At 39.1% G+C, this 18,203-nt stretch overlaps 1 protein-coding gene across 2 annotated transcripts in view; it reads right to left on the reverse strand.

The window, feature by feature from the left end:
• Positions 1-18,203, reverse strand: part of PAK1 (p21 (RAC1) activated kinase 1) — a 1,330,007-nt gene that overhangs the window by 20,177 nt on the left and 1,291,627 nt on the right. For both annotated transcript variants that reach the window (XM_044073352.1, XM_044073351.1), the window contains one exon: positions 13,273-13,410. In XM_044073352.1, the coding sequence (XP_043929287.1) occupies positions 13,273-13,410 (138 nt within the window). The remainder of the gene's footprint in view (positions 1-13,272; positions 13,411-18,203) is intronic.

The following is an 18,203-nucleotide window of genomic DNA, read 5'->3' on the forward strand; positions in this document are numbered from 1 at the left end:
CCCTTACATCATTAGATGGGTCACTAACTGGCTTACTGACAGAACACACAGTAAAAATAGGGGAATTCACCTCAAACAGGAGACCTGTAACCAGTGGTGTTCCACAGGGATCAGACCTGGGACCTCTACAATTTGGAATCTATTTCTCCAAAGTACAAGCAAAAAGTAAAGGTCTGTGGCTGCTAGTTTGCTGATGACTGCAAACTGGGAGCGGTCATAGAATCTCCAAATGATGTCAACATCTTACAAGAGGGTCTTGCACAAACAAATGACTGATGCCAAAGTTATGGCCTTAAACCCAATGCAAAAACGTGTTATCATCCCTTTCGGTAAGAGCGATGTTCCTGTTAACTACCACATCAATAACAACACTCTAAGTACTCACTCAGTGGTGAGAGACCTGGACACACAGGTTGACAGCAATCTTACCTTTGATCACCATGTCTCCATGGTGGTAAGACGGGCATTCTATATTGCTCATTTCATAAGTAAGGGCACTGCCTCCAGAAAAAAAGAACTTATAACCTCCCTGTACTCTTCCCTCATCAGGTCAATAATTGAGCACAACTCCCCTATTGGTATGTACCTTTCCAAGCACCTGCAGCAATTGAAGAAACCACAAAGGTTTCTCACAAGGAAAATTCAAGGTCTTCAGCAACTGTCCTATGTAGATCATTTGAAATCAGTCACTTTATTCTATTTCATACAGACAACTCAGAGGCAATCTCTGCCTTGTATACAGGGCAATCTCTGATCCTGCTTTATTGGAAATGCTGCATATCCACAAGTCAAATGGTACAATGGTGACTTGCTCTACAGACCTTAACCTAGTATGCGATATTAAAAGAAACTGATGGAGGGACAGATTTCTCCCCCAGAGGTTACCACACTTTTGGAACAGACTCCCACTTCATGTCAAACAGAGCACCTCACTGGCCTCTTCAAACACAATCTGGACGATGAGATGGGCAACCGTAAATTCACCCAGAGGGTTCCACCTGTGTCCCTCTTGGACATGAGCATTTGGTGCTGATCGTGGAAATAAGGGTAGAACTTGGCTAGGCTTTTAAGGGCCTTACTGCCATTAGCCTAGCAACTTCCTATGAGCCTAATGCATTTGATTTAAAACACCTGAAGTATATGGTCACAGTCATAGAAGTAGCTACAATTAATGGTCATATGTGCGTGTGTGTGTATATGTACACACGTGCGTGTGTGTGTGTGTGTGTATATATATATATATATATATATATATATATATATATATATATATATATACATATATATATATATATATATACATATATACATATATATATATATATATATACACATATATATATATATATATATATATACATATATATATATATATATATATACATATATATATATATATATATATATATATATATATATACACACACACACACAATGTATGTGTGTGTCTATGTACACATCGGGAAGTAAATGCTCTGAACTGTCCTTGATTTTGCAGAATGTCTCAGATTTTATGTCGTATCTTCTCAGTTCTTTACAGTTGGGGGTTTATCTGGAAAATTAATAAGGATTGTAGTACATAAAGGATGACAGAAATCTAAGTTTCACTCTTCAAAGATTTCAAAAAAATGGACACTAACATAGCTTGCTATTCTATCAAGTTTGTAACTATATAAAAGACAGTAGCTGTCCCCGATTTTGGTCAATTATCCACTTTTAGCTTTCTCCTTGATTTTTGAGAAGAGACCGAGATGCATGTGTTGAAAAGTAACAAGATGGTCATTTTTTTTCACCTTCTGTCACAGTTATGCATCAGTATTGTACAGAAGTGGCCGCCTGTGGCAGTCTATGCAGGACGTACGAGACAGCAGCTCATCATTGGCAGGGTGTCAATCAAGCAGTGCTGCCATCTAAATAGCTCTTAGTTCCAAGGTCAAGGTTTTGGCTACTGATTCTTCTGTGCAGAGTCTGCATGTGTTCCTGGTTTCTATTTGGGTTTTATCCATAGGTAGGTACTAGGCTATTGGCCCTAGGGCCCTAGTCAGTAAATGAGGATAGCCATTTCAGTTTCAGTCTTAACAGCCTTTAAGTAGAAGCACGCTAAAGTAACACCTGTTAACACCACCAAATTGTTAAGTACATAAACACAGAAAGCTGTCTCTGATTTTGGCCCTTTGTTCAACATCATTTTTAGCTTTATCCTTTATTCTAAAAAATACAGGTGATGTATGTTTGGAGAGGTGCATATTATATTCTGACAATAGTGAGCTGAAAAAACAAATTCCTGTCAGTTACTTGTGTATTTATTAATTTCCTTGCACAAAGGTGGTGCTTCCACTGACCCTGGGAACTACAGACCTATTAGCCTGACTAGCCTTATCTGCAAGGCCATGGAGCACATCATCATGGACCTTATTCAACAAAGATATAGGTAATCTCCAAACACTTAACCCTACTCAGTTTGGATTTGTCAAAAGGAGATCATGCCCGTTAAATGTGGTGGCAGACACCAAGGTCCTGGACGAGGGGAAATCTGTGCACGCAGCCTACCTAGACCTAACCAAGACTTTTGACAATATCCCCCAATCAGGCATCATTGACAAACTCACCCAACTAGGTATCAACCCTTACATCATTAGATGGGTCACTAACTGGCTTACTGACAGAACACACAGTAAAAATAGTGGAATTCACCTCCAACAGGAGACCTGTAACGAGTGGTGTTCCACAGGGATCAGTTCTGGGACCTCTACAATTTGGAATCTATTTCTCCAAAGTACAAGCAAAAAGTAAAGGTCTGTGGCTGCTAGTTTGCTGATGACTGCAAACTGGGAGTAGTCATAGAATCTCCAAATGATGTCAACATTTACAAGAGGGTCTTGCACAAACAAATGACTGATGCCAAAGTCATGGCCTTAAACCCAATGCAAAAACGTGTTATCATCCCTTTCGGTAAGAGCGATGTTCCTGTTAACTACCACATCAATAACAACAAGTACTCACTCAGTGGTGAGAGACCTGGACACACAGGTTGACAGCAATCTTACCTTTGATCACCATGTCTCCATGGTGGTAAGACGGGCATTCTATACTGCTCATTTCATAAGTAAGGGCACTGCCTCCAGAAAAAAAGAACTTATAACCTCCCTGTACTCTTCCCTCATCAGGTCAATAATTGAGCACAACTCCCCTTTTGGTATGTACCTTTCCAAGCACCTGCAGCAATTGAAGAAACCACAAAGGTTTCTCACAAGGAAAATTCAAGGTCTTCAGCAACTGTCCTATGTAGATCATTTGAAATCAGTCACTTTATTCTATTTCATACAGACTACTCAGAGGCAATCTCTGCCTTGTATACAGGGCAATCTCTGATCCTGCTTTATTGGAAATGCTGCATATCCACAAGTCAAATGGTACAATGGTGACTTGCTCTAAAGACCTTAACCTAGTATGCGATATTAAAAGAAACTGATGGAAGGACAGATTTCTCCCCCAGAGGTTACCACACTTTTGGAACAGACTCCCACTTCATGTCAAACAGAGCACCTCACTGGCCTCTTCAAATGCAATCTGGACGATGAGATGGGCAACCGTAAATTCACCCAGAGGGTTCCACCTGTGTCCCTCTTGGACATGAACATTTGGTGCTGATCGCGGAAATAAGGGTAGAACTTGGCTAGGCTTTTAAGGGCCTTACTGCCATTAGCCTAGCAACTTCCTATGATCCTAATGCATTTGATTTAAAAGACCTGAAGTATATGGTCACAGTCATAGAAGTAGCTACAATTAATGGTCATACGTGCGTGTGTGTGTATATGTACACACGTGCGTGTGTGTATATATATATATATATATATATATATATATATATATATATATATATATATATATATACATACACACACCCACACACACACATATATATATATACATACACACACACAATGTATGTGTGTGTCTATGTATATATCGGGAAGTAAATGCTCTGAACTGTCCTTGATTTTGCAGAATGTCTCAGATTTTATGTCGTATCTTCTCAGTTCTTTACAGTTGGGGGTTTATCTGGAAAATTAATAAGGATTGTAGTACATAAAGGATGACAGAAATCTAAGTTTCACTCTTCAAAGATTTCAAAAAAATGGACACTAACATAGCTTGCTATTCTATCAAGTTTGTAACTATATAAAAGACAGTAGCTGTCCCCGATTTTGGTCAATTATCCACTTTTAGCTTTCTCCTTGATTTTTGAGAAGAGACCGAGATGCATGTGTTGAAAAGTAACAAGTTGGTAATTTTTTTCACCTTCTGTCACAGTTATGCATCAGTATTGTACAGAAGTGGCCGCCTGTGGCAGTCTATGCAGGACGTACGAGACAGCAGCTCATCATTGGCAGGGTGTCAATCAAGCAGTGCTGACATCTAAATAGCTCTTAGTTCCAAGGTCAAGGTTTTGGCTACTGATTCTTCTGTGCAGAGTCTGCACGTGCTCCTGGTTTCTATTTGGGTTTTATCCATAGGTAGGTACTAGGCTATTGGCCCTAGGGCCTATATAAGCCTATCCAAAAAGGTACCCTGGCTTTCCATGTGTTTTGGATTTCTTCTCCTAGACCCTTAGCTGTACTATACGGTTCTGCTCATTTGTACTTTTAATTTTGTCTCAGTCTAATACCAGAGGGATGCACAGAAAGTAACTCACTCTCTTTGGAGGGGCAGGGAGGCAGCCACTATTCCCTCCTAGGATTTGTACAGCCCTGCATTTATATTCTCATTTTTTTTGAAGAACTACTGTTTTGTTATCGTTGAATACTAAGCTTTGGACACCACTTATTTTCCTTGAAGAAAAAAAAAATGAATTTCTTTCCTTACTCATGACTGTTTGTTCAGGCCATCATTATATCAAATAACGTGTAAAAAAATCTTTAAGTGTGTCAAAACCTACAGATTTAGCAGAATTCAGTTTTTCTATAAACATTCAAGTTAGCAGAAGTCAGTACTGGTTAGCATAATCTGCCCCAATAAAGCACCCTTAATAGTCTTCTGATCCCAATACACAAATCAGAAGACAAGACAGCATGGATATGCAATTTCTTAACTTCTCTATCTAGCTTGGTGGATACAAGCATCTTGAGACAATGTGGCAGTTGTCTCATGTTTACTAACCACAATCTTTAAAGAATCAGACGTGTACTTACACAATGACACTACAGGCTAAACTCTTGCATACAAGTCCACATCAGGTTGTTGAAACCACACACACAACACCCACCTCACATAGCACACACTTAGATTAATGCATGCTAAGGCACCTAAAACCATCCACCCCTGCCAAAGCTATGCCTCAGCAAGCCCAAAGGCACTCAGACAAAAAAAAACAAGTAACACCACACACACTGTCACTTTCAGTGGATCCCCAAACATTATGCCTCTAAGGCAAGTAAACACTTCCCAGGACTCTCATCACAGGAGACTTCTTTGTAAGATATACTGTTGCCTTTATAACCAGGCTGAAAAAGAAGCTAACTGCTAAACCACTCATGCACTCAAGTCATTACTCATCGGTACCAGTATGAGTCCATCAAGTCCATGTAGGTGTAAATGATCTGAGATGCACCTCCCCGGACTATATGAACAGAGACATTATGGAGCTTTCAGACTGTGTTGCAGGTTGGTATAAGCCTGGCACTGAGCAGCATATTACCATCACTGAGGATGATGTCACAATGCATTGAGCAGCATATTACCATCACTGACGATGATGTCACAATGCATTGAGCAGCATATGACCATCACTGAGGATGATGCAATGCATCACGGAGGATGATACCAGCAGCATATTACAATCACTGAGGATGATGCTATAACATGAGCACAAAAATGAATGATTAACAACAGGCTATCTTTCTGATGTCATTCTAAGGGGATCCAATATTTGTCAAGTTGGAAGGCCATAGTCAACAGATCGGGTTCTATGTTCAGTCATTGAATGTGAAATCCACCGACCCTCTTTTCATCGAATTTACAACCTTGAACGTTAACTTCAGAGAACGTTCACTCATCAAATATTTTACCCAGGGAAGAGAGACAATACTGAAACACACACCACAGTTAATCAACCCCCCCACACTTATATATACAAACTTCAAGATCGCACTATGGTGGGTAAAAGGGCAAATTTCCTAAAGTTGGCAAAGCAACTCCATTCCCTGTGTAAATTATTCGATGATTGGACATTCGCTGAAGTTAACGTTAGATGTTTTTAAGTTTGATGGATTTCTCATTTGATGACTGAACATAGACCCCAACAGACGACATTACTTTGCCAAGGATGGTCTGTGCCTTTCCCTTTAGGCTTCTGAACACTAGCTAAGGCTTTAGACTTAACAGTTTCTATCCCAGGGCCATAAGTGAACTGATCAATGCTAAATACTCGCATTGAATACAGATAATAAGGTATATATTTGCATTCCTGTGCACCTTACTTTATTCCTTTCATGTGCAATATATCCAAGTGCAATAACTTAGTTGTTTAGTGCATTGCATTATATTGTATTGTCTGGTATTGCATTGTATTCTCTTATTTACCATGTACTATATGTGAATGCATCTTAGAAAGATTGCTACAAACTTCATTATACTTGTGCAATAACAATAAAGGAATCTTATCTTTATCTGCCCCCACACCACAGTGCCTTTTTAGGTAAGGCCAAACTGACAAACCTACTGACAGCAAAATTAACTCAACAGAACTTCAAGGTGTCACTGCTCAATGGTAGGAGCCTAAATAAAACTACACACCCTCCTCATACATGAGAATAAGAGATATCTGTGTAGTTACGGAGACATGTTTTAAAGCATCAGAGTACCCTGGCAATGCAAGGTTTCAGGGCTTTCCGCACTTTTAGACCAGTAGCTGCACAGACAAGGGGTAAAGGTGGAAGTGTCTCAATGTGAATCAATAACAGCCATACCTCTAGGGCAGTCCAACAGGATGACATGCTGGAGTTCCTCCACCTGCAAATCACCATAGAGAAAAACTCATACCATATTCTAGCTAGCTATATGTCACCCTGCATGTCCCAAGAAGCTCGCAATGCATACTTGGACCTACTGGAGACACTTACTATCCAACATAAAACCCTAATCATGGGAGACTAATTAATCCTCTATTGAGTGGGAATCCTACACGGCCTCAAATCTACAAGCACAAAGATTCATGGACTTCGTAAATACAAACACCCTAGAGCAGATAGTGAATATACCTACTAGAGTCTCCAACATAGTGGACCTCGGGCTCACAAAAATGGGAGAACATTGCACCAAGAACAACCCATGACCTCCTTCAAACTCAACTCTGTAATCACATTAAAACCATTAACAGTTAGGAAATATTCCAAGGAAAATTACCTGTTACTAAGTGGTGGTTTGTCAATATTCAATGACTCTCCAAACTCCCACAACACACCATTCTATGCTAAATTGTTCTCAGAAACTCTGTACAGCTATGTCAATGGCTGCACAGAGGCTACTGTACATACCAGAAGTAAGCCCAGTGTACTAGCCCAAGAAACAAACCACCCTAGTAGCAACACAAATTAAACAGGATATACAAAAAAGCAAAAAGATCAGGGCAAACAATCTGGAAGAGTAATGCCATAAAAGTAAAAACTCTCTCAAAGTAAATAGGCAACTAAGAGGGCTAATTAGGTCAAGCTAGGCCAACTCTGAGGTTAAAATATGCTCCTAGGAGAAAGACAGCTGTAGAAGGACCTTACTGTTATGTCAGAAACCTCAAGAGCAGAATCAAGCAATGTGCTGAAATGGTGGTTAATTGTGCCACATTCAGAGTCTGGTGATACTGTGAAACTCTTTGCAGACAAATTCAGTGTCAACTTTACCCCTCTCACCCCAAACCCCCTTCACCAGTAATAACCTCAAACAAACTGTCCAAGTATAATTAGGGAGCATGTATTGGCTGCACTCACTACAGCCAGAGCACAGCCTCAATAGGCCCAGATAACATCCCAGGATGCCTCCTGAATAGCCTAAAATATGATGCATCAGGATCCTTGGAGTCATTATTTAACTACAGTATTAAAATAGGCTTTGTGCCAATGAATGGAGGATTCCAGTGTTGATCTCCCTTCATAAGGGAGGACCTTCAGCAGATCCTGGAAACTACTCACCCATTAGTTTGACTAATCTTATTTATAAAGCCATGGAAAGAATTATCATGGAAATTATCAACAATGACATAGGAGATCTCCAAGTACTGGATCCATTCTAGTTTGGCTTTATCAAATGAAGGTCATGCTTACTGAATCTGATGGACTTCTTTGAAAAAAGGTCACTGAGGCAATGAATTTGGGGAAAACTGTGCATACTACCTACCTAGATCTGGCTAAGTCATTTGATACAATACCCCACTTTGGCAATGCCAACAAACTTGCCGAACTAGGTATAAACCCCTTTATAATTCTGCCACCCCAGGTAACTATGTCATCAATAAAACACCCTTAAAAGTTGATTCACTAGTCAGGGATCTGAGAACTTGTGCAGATAGTAACCTAGCCTTTGACCAACATGTTTACAAGGTAGTACGAAAATCCTGTGTTGCTCAACCTATAAGCAAGGGCATGGCATCTAGGTCCAGAGAGGTCATCATATCCGTGTACTTGGCCGTCATCAGGCCTATTACAGAGTATACTGCCCCCTTCGGTATGTTTCTGACCAGGTACATGCAGCAAATCGAACGTCCACAAAGGTTTCTTACAAAAAGGATACAGGGAGTAAACACAATGTCCTAAGATGATCACCTCGAAGCTCTGTGTCTTTACTGGGTATCATACAGACTTCTGAAAGGTGATCTTTGTCTGGCATACAAGGCATCCCTGGACCAGGTTCTGATCAATCTTTTGCACTTATGCAAAGCAAACAGCATCAGAACTACTAGGTTAAAAAAAAAAAATTTTTGCTTGCAACATCAACAGGACATGTTGGAGAGACAGAGACATCTTTCTCAGAGAATTCCCATTCTCTGGAATAGGCTCCCCCATCCCTCCTATCCCCATTTAAGCACAACTTTGACCAATGGAAAGGTAAATGGAAATTCACCCCTAGTCTAGCTCCTGTGTGTCTGATGGACAGAGGCAGTCAGTAAATCACCCCATTTATAAATGAAATACAAATTAAATGTGTGTGTCACATTTGGTTTGCATGGCTAGGTTTTTAAGGGCCCTAGTGGTTGTTAAAGACAAAGTGTGAAAAATCAACGAATAAGTCATCTTCATGGATGCTGTGGGAGGATCAAGATGATTTGGAAAATGGGGCAGGGGGTGCAGTGTGCAATGGGAGTCCTTTTTATGGGGCTTTATTTCATCTTAGGCTGGCCTTGTTGATTGCAGTCAGACATGTTAGGGGTACATAAATCAGTAAAAGTGGCTACAATGAGTGGCTGCATACTGGGTCAGTCTGCGGATGAAAATGAATGACCACATCTAATATATGATCACAGGTGAGAGTCACTGACCTGCTGTAATAGAGAGCCACCCTATTCCACTTAGCCCCACCCAATCAGTTACTTCGTGCAGCCATCCTTTGCTTTAAAGTCGCCAGCTGCCACTGTCTGCAGGTGTTCAGGGAGCACACAAGGAAGTGCCCTTTTCCTGGTGGAGAACAGAGAAACCACTTATGCTTCGGGATTGGGTCATGTCTGCTTACTAGTGCCATGCAGAAATGAGGGATGTCCTGTGAGAGCTGCTTGCGCACAGGAAGATAGTGTCATACAGTAAAAATACCCCTGAACTACTCCCTGATGGCCCCTCCCAGTCATCCATGCCCCCCCACTGGTGATTAGGAACTAATGGGTCAATATGCCAAGAGGGGGCTGATGGTCAACAGATAGCAGAAGCAAAAAGTATGTGCATGCGGGACACAGTGTGCAGCAACTAGAGAGAGAGTGTGAAGGGGTAGGGTTGAGGAAAAAATGTTAAGTAGTCGAAGAGCTGAGGCGGTGGCATAATGATTAAGGTGCTTACCTCACAGACACAACGTACAGGGTTTGATTCTCACCATTGGTCAGTGTCTGGTTATTGGCTGGGCATATAAACGTCTGCAGACTGATTGTCTAGTATTCACCTATGAATAAAAGCAAGACTACACAGGTTTGCCAACTAATACTGCAATCAAGTACAAAGCAACATAAGGAAAACTTCCAATTCCTTAGTTTCTGCAACAGAAGTCTGGAGGAAATAAGAGAATTCCTTCCCTCCACATCCCATAAGCCTCCTATGACGTTGGTGGTGATGCTAGGGATGCGGAACTGTTGCACTGTCAGTAAATTTCAAAGATGGCAGGCTCATGTGAAGAGGAAGCATATGTTAAAGGCTGCACTAGATTAAGAGATGCCTGTGGTACTCTAAACGCTACAAATTAACATCCAACTGAAAAGTGCTCTCAGGTATCCTCTCTCACCCACATACAATGATAAACGTGAAACTATTGTTGCTTAAGATCACATTGGCCAGTAACTTCTGGACATTAGGAACCACTGGAAAAAAAAATCACAGAAGAAAGCAAAGAAGAGAATATCATGAGTGTTACTTGTGCAGTTACTTTATCAAGAAATACACTGTATTTGTGACAAACTGGACATCTGCAACTTCTACAAGCAGGCAGACCCATGAAGACCATTGTTTGTGTCTCATACATAAATGCTGATTAGACTATGGGCTCAATTCCAAAAGACTTGCTCTCAGTGCAAGTAACTTACCCTAAAGTAAACCTGCCCATTTCTGAAAAATTGGTCTTGGAGTAAGTGACTCAGTCTGGTTTAAAGTCATTTACACCAACAACTTTTGGTATCTGGTCCACAATGAAGCCTCTATTATAGACAGGCCTCTCACCAGAATAGCTCATTTATAGAAACAGCAAGCCTTTTGGAGTCAGGGTAAGCTTACACTGCCATACGTCTCTTACGCCAACAGAGAGCCTTTTGAAATCTGTTCCTTTACATCTCAAGTTCATTCCACAAATTCTGAACAATGTAAATGGACAGGGTACCTTGGAGGATGTAGACGGCAAAAAATCCTGCATGGTGAGAATAAATGGAGTGAAGTTCACTTCTCCTCACCACTAGAGAGTGTCATGAGAAGTTTACTTTTGAAGCCAGCTGCATTTTTGGTTTTACATACTGGATTATATGCACGTTCAAAAAACTTTGTAGAAACAATGGTTTCCTCACAATTCACTCACAATTCATAGAAAATTACTAAGAAAAAAAGCTTTAAATCTAGAATTCTTACAATAAACAAAATAAAATCTATTCAAGAGTTAATCAGAATTTAAAGAAAATAAGTATTTACATGTGAGTGAAGCTCAGGATCAAAAGAAGCATGAATTTTACAACAACATAGTCGCGTCAGAGGAATCAAATTTCTTTTTGACTTGATCACAGTAATAAACGAAAGAGGACCTAAATAACTTTCCTCAGATTTCAGCAAGTTGTTCAACTCACTTCCAAACAAAATGGATATGCAGATCAGGCAACATCTGAGTTCTGAACTGGAAAGCAAACTGCGAATTCATATACTGCAAAGTTAAATACTTGGCTATTTTTCTTCAGTGTTTCCATACAGGGGCCCAAATACAACACCTACAGGGAAAAATATATCTTTGCAAATGACAAATACGTAAAATAGGGTCAAGTACAGAAGGGAGAGGCCGTAAGGAGAAGAGACTTTACAAACCTGGACAAACAGTTCAATTGAGGCAGCTTATTTACACTGCAAAAGTGCAAGATAATATTCTGAGGTAAAACAGTCTACAGGAAGATAACCCCATGAAAGGTAGGAGGTGAGATACCAATAAGAAACAGACCTTAGTATTGAAGATGTTTGCAAGACTCGCCATCAATGTAAAAATATAGCAAAGGAAGCAGTGGAAGAGGGTTGTGGCATGATTTGAAAGAGGCAGAGCAGTACAAGCTGGGGTTACTGCTCCCCTGTACAGATGTTGGTAAGAAATATAAAGTACTGTGTACAATCCTGGAGAATGCTCATCTGCAAAAATTCTAACAGACTGGAAAGTGTGCAGAAAAGGCCAACAAAAAGTGCAGGATCTACATCAAAAGACACATGGAGAGGCCAAAAAAATTAAGGGAGACTAGGGACAAGAAAAAAATGTTTCTTTCAAAAGAATGAGGTTCAAGAAGGTAGCATCTCTGAGATTAGATTTATAAGAACACGATGGCAGAACCTGGAGATACTGGAAGAGTAGCCAGACCAGATGTGAGAATTTGCCCCCCCACAGAAAGTGTTACAAATGCCTTTCTATTGAGGATGTAGAGTTAAAAGGTGTGTGCAATCTCAGAAGGCATGAGACAGACAAAACTGTAACAGACTATAGAAGGACAACGATTAACTACAGTAGACTCCCACTTATCTGGTCTCACTAGGACCGGATCTTATGATGGATAAACAAATGGCTGGTTAATCAGAAAAAGCATACAGAACAGCATTTATAGGTTACAAAGCTAGAATAACAGGACTTGTGTTAGTATGCATTTTTCTAATCAATATGAAGTCTAAAACTCAAAAGTCTGTCATTATTTAGCCCAGAGGAGGTGGACGTGTTGTTTTTTTTGCTAGGGCTAGAGAAGAAATTTGATGACTGGTTAAACAGGGGCCGGATGAGAGTCTACTGTACATAGTGTACATAGTGCACATAGTGTACATACTGTACATAGTGTACATACAGTACATAGTGTAGCTTATCCATTATACAAAGTAGCAGGCTACTTAACCTGCTGCTGCAAAAAATATATATATATCAGTTTCAAACAAATCAAATGCAGAAATGAAAACTTCTTCAAGCTGAAAACATTTTTTTCTTCTGTAGTCAAATACAGAGTTGTACCTGAGGTGCTACACAACAAGAGATACTATATAAAACCAGAAGGCTTTGGCTATCCCAACAGTTAAGGCAAGTTAGGTCATGCATAGTAAGAAAGATGTGTAAACAACTGGTTGCCACATTCATGTATGAAGTTATCTCCCATAACAGCCCATATGTTAGATCCCAATTCAGGTATTTATCACAAAACTTCAGCTATGCAATACAATGGGACATTTCAAAATATGTTCTCACAATGGCAGCTATAACATGCATTCCCCCCAAAAAATATGGTATGGACTTTTTTCTATTTGCAGAAAAAAACTAAATTGAATAGCTTATTAAGAATCCCCACCATGAATATGTCTAAAAAGTCTACCTTACCTGAAGTAGCTCCTTTGCAGAGTTCCGCTTTTCTACATCCATCTCCAAGCAGCGATTAAGAAAATCTCTGAACACTGTAGACAGTCTTTCTGGATTTTGCAGCTCTGGTGTACCATTTGTAGCAATAAGGTAGAGTGCCTAAATAAAAAATAAACCTAGTTACAAATGCGTCATCATTAACGGCATTTTAAGCATACAACACACTTTAGACGTCGGTACTTAAAAATCACACAGGTGACAACAGTTAAGACATTGAAAAAACACAATGAACTGCTTATGAACTCAGTTAAGTGTATTTCTGCATTCAGAATCTTAACAGCCCTTCCCCTTAGTGCTGCAAGTTATTTTGAACATTTTCTAATACTTTTACCAGAAGGTAAACATAAAAGCAACATGGTCACATCACTCAGCATGTTCAACTCTGAAAAGAGGCCACTAGCCTAGAGGGGCAAATCCACTCAACGAAGAATCAAATAAATAAATATGTTGTTGGGAAAGAGAGAGAACTGCTAGAACAATCAGTCTGGTATAGTTTGAAGGCCCAGGTGATATGGAACCTGCCAGAAAGGATGGCAGTGAGGACAATCATCAGATCACTCATCCTTGTTGGTGTGATATGGAAAGTGAAAGGTCTCGTTGTTGACACCTTCCTGATGGAGCTGCCATGCACAGCTTCGAACAGTAGGACACAGGAGGAGAGCTGAACATGCAGAGTAAGGTGGGTGGAAGCATACAACCTGGTACTACATAACATCTTATAACAAAACACTCATCAGTCAAGGGTGGAGGGATACAGCACAAAACCTCAGGCAGTTCTCACACTCCACTGCGGGGTTAGAGAGGTTACATAGCTCTGACAGAATACTCCGATAGTGGATACAGGGACTCCACTCAAAGAAATGTGTGAGGTACTGTGGATGAAAGGGACAGGAGGGAAAAAGGGTCATTGGAGAAGGCTGATAGTCAGGCTAGACAAGGGATAAAAAAGTGGAGAGATTAACCCGTGGTGCATCAAACCTGTGTATTCACCGATTCTCTTCTGAAACCATGAGCAGTTTAGTCTAACAACAAGATATCAATTCCCAGCCACATGTAAAGAAAAACAAATGCATGAAGACATAGTTCAGTAAGAAGCACAGCTAACTGGATAAATAAGCACCAGAGGAGAAAGGCTACACCAACCTTGTTGAATAAAATGTAGAATTTTATTACCACAGTTCCGGCTGGCACAGAAAAAAATCCAGAAGCTATTCAGCACACAAAGTCCAAACTGTTGAAAGCACAAACACAAAGAGTAGATACAGAAGCTGTTCAGCACACAAAATCCAAGACTGTTGAAAGCACAAACGCTATGTCTCCACACCTGCGTTTTCGTTTAGGACACTTCTTCAGATGCACTACAACTCATACAAAACTACATTCTATTTAAATACACTTTCAATTAATTTAATTAAACAGTTAATTAACCACACCTATTTCATTCAGGTTCAGCCTTACTAGACTTGCAAGATACCAAACTTTAAAAACTCCTTGTTACTATCACAGCAAATACTGGCAAATCTATTTATATTAAATAACTCTACTTCTTGTACCTTTAGGGTTTAATAAAACATTACCCAATGAACTACAATAATGATTATTAAAACACATACTTAAAAAATCTTAAAAGGTTAAAAATATTAAAAACTTTTAAATACTTTTAAATAACTGCCTTCATCTAGCTGAATTGAGTTAACCTCCTGCACCCTCTAGTGTTCATTTCGAACTATTGCACATATCCACTACTTTGACATTTTAAAAGTTCAAATTGATTTTGTCTAGCTTAATTCCTCAAACTGCTTACTTATAATTTTGTTTCTTAATAACATAATTAAATTTTGCCACTCAAAAATAGAGAACTACTTAATAACAAAACTAAAAATCAACTAAGAGCTTTTTCATAGCTTTATCAATTGATTTGAGAAGGGACATACTGCTCAAAGCTTAGCTGCCCTCAGTTTCAATACTGGGGCTAGGGAAACTATATTATTGAGACCTGGTTCATTATACGATTCCAGCTGAAGTTGCCATAACAATTCTTTATATTCAATGGTATCTTCCCAATTTCCGCCCCGAATGTCCTTCTTAACTACTTCTAATACATAAAAATAAAACTCTGCTTCCAAACATTTCATTTTATGTCGAAACAGAGCATTATTCATACAACCTCTTTTAATGTCATAATAATGCTCATAAATCCGATTTTTCAATTTACGTTCGGATTTACCAACATAAAAAGCTTGGCATTTTTTACAAATGCTCAAATATATGATACCACTTGTATGGCAATTTGCGTAATCAGTGCTCCTAACCAGGAAGTCCCTACTCTGAATATGGACTGCATCACGGGCATATATATAAGGGCATTGTGGGCAGCTTCCACATTTAAATGTTCCAATTCTGCTCTTTTTACTCATTTTCCCTCTGCCCTTTGTCTCAAAATAATTTTTCAAATTCTTACCCTTCCTATAAGTACATTTCAATGGGTTTTCAAAAAGGCTATTCAGATCAGACAACTCCCCAAACTTCTGCCATTCTGTTTTGATGAGGTTAAAAATATATTTTGCTTCACCATTATAGTCCATCACAAAATTATTTAAACCATCAAATTCTTCTTATAGTCTCGCTTCCTTCATTTGTTCATCCATCCCCAAAATTGGGTGGTATTTTTGTTGTCTACCATGCACCACCTCTTTTTCAACTTCCATTATTAGGGCCTCGGGGTAGCCTCTCTCTAAAAACATAACGTGTAATTTATCACATTCTTCTTTGAAGTCTCTATTTCTAGAGGACATTCTGCTACCCCTCACATACTGCCCCTTTATTATTCCTTTTTTCTGGTGGTGCGGATGGGCACTGGTATAAGCTAAATAAGAATTAGAGTAATTATCTTTTCTGAAAACCTTTGAAAAAAACTGACCATTCTCCTTCCCAACATAAATGTCAAGATATTGTAAACTTTCTTTATTCATATTAGAGGTAAAGGAAAGGAAGCTGTTAGTACTAGATAGATAATCTAAGAAAGCTATAAAGTCTGCCTCAGAACCAGTCCATAACAGGCATATATCGTCCAGGTAACGCTTATATAGTTTCCAATACTTTTTAAACCTTGAATTAAGGACAAACTTCTGCTCCCATACATTCAGAATAATATTAGCATAAGTGGGTGCACATCGTGCACCCATAGCAACTCCCTGGATCTGTCTAAAAAAGTCACCTTCGTAATATATAAAATTATTAGTCAAAACTAAATCCATCAACCTCACGTGAGAATCAACCGAAAATCATTTTGATTAAATTTTCCATATTCAATCAGGGCTTCCTCAAAAAGTTCCATACCTTCTTTATGTGGTATAGATGAAAATAAATCAATTATATCTAACGTTATAAAAATTATGTTTTCGTCAAATAGCTCCTTTTTCAAGTTCCTTAATAGGTCCCAGGAATCCTTAACAATCCCTGGTCCTTCTTTCAAGATCTCTTTAAGCTTAACATCTAGCCACTTTGCTATTGGGGCAGTAACTGATCCTTCTGAGGCCACAATCGGTCTCATTGGTGGATTCAAAACATTTTTATGGACTTTCGCTACTCCAAATATCACAGGGACTTTTGGTCTATCCACTGACAAAAATCTAAAAGTACTAACATCAATGGATCCCTCAAGGAGCAGGTCATTAAGCACAAACCCCACTTTTTGGTTCCCTTTATTAATCTCATTCAGAGAACACCTGCAATATCTATCTTCATTCTTCAATAATTCCAACATTTTTATTTCATAAAATGTTTGGTCCATCATGACCATACCCCCTCCCTTATCTGGTTTTGAAATCCTAATACTTTTATCACACACAAGTTGCTGTAATAGCTTATTTTCATCTTTTGTGAGGTTAGGGGCTACCCTTCTATTTGATAGTTCTTTTCTGATTTTTTTCTCTATAAAGGTTTCAAAGAAGCACAGCTAACCTTAGTACGAGAAATCTGGACAAAGCCTAAAATAATGGAGGAATAAAAGCCCGAAAATAGGGACACATTTTAAATATTGCTCTTATAAATTTATAAAAAGTTGCTAGAACAACAAGATTTGTGTTAGCATGCATTTTCTGAAGAATATGAAGTCTGAAACTCAAATGTACGTAATTTCTTAGTGACTTCAATCTTCAGTGATTTGCCAGAAAGCCACAAATTTTATGAGGAACAGACCAAAAATATAAGGCAAAAATCTGGACAGTTAAGAGGTATCGTACAGAGTATATTAAATGTGCAAGTGTCACTGAATAAATATTGGTAGTTAAACCATGGAGCAAGTGAACATGCATTTCCAAGCACATTCAAGTAGGTTACCAATACAGGTATGCACATATGAGCTGTATAAGGAAGCAATTCTGAACAGTAGCAAGTGCTGAAACTAGAACTCTTTGCAATCATCAAAACTGAAGCAATCCTGACACTGTAAATGTAAGAGAGATTTTGGATGCAAGAAGAGAGGACGCTGATGCCATAGCATTAAAAATACGCATTTAGAGACATTAAACCAGAAAAAAAACATAAGCATGTTTTGTACTCCTCTTTGTAAGAATGAAACTTGAAAGTTAGGTATACTCTGTATAGTTCAAGAGTGCAAAATACTGTACCACTGGTTAAAATGTGATTCTTACATCTATCAGAACATATTTTTTCTAAACTGACAGCTCTGGTACTACTCTGCTGAGTAGAGCATATCCTTAAGAGACTGGCTCTGCTGCTGATGGGAAGTGCACATCCTTTGCTGTCTCCCCCTCTTTGCCAACTCCTGTCACAGTAAAGACTTCATAAAGGCTTGAAATACCCTACAGTACCTAGGCCATCTGTAAGCATTGTGATGAATGCTTAACCAGTACATGGGGGGAAAAAAG

This window comes from Protopterus annectens, chromosome 5.part1 (genome assembly GCF_019279795.1).
Source record: "Protopterus annectens isolate FY-2018-M chromosome 5.part1, PAN1.0, whole genome shotgun sequence".
Classification (NCBI taxonomy): domain Eukaryota; kingdom Metazoa; phylum Chordata; order Ceratodontiformes; family Protopteridae; genus Protopterus; species Protopterus annectens.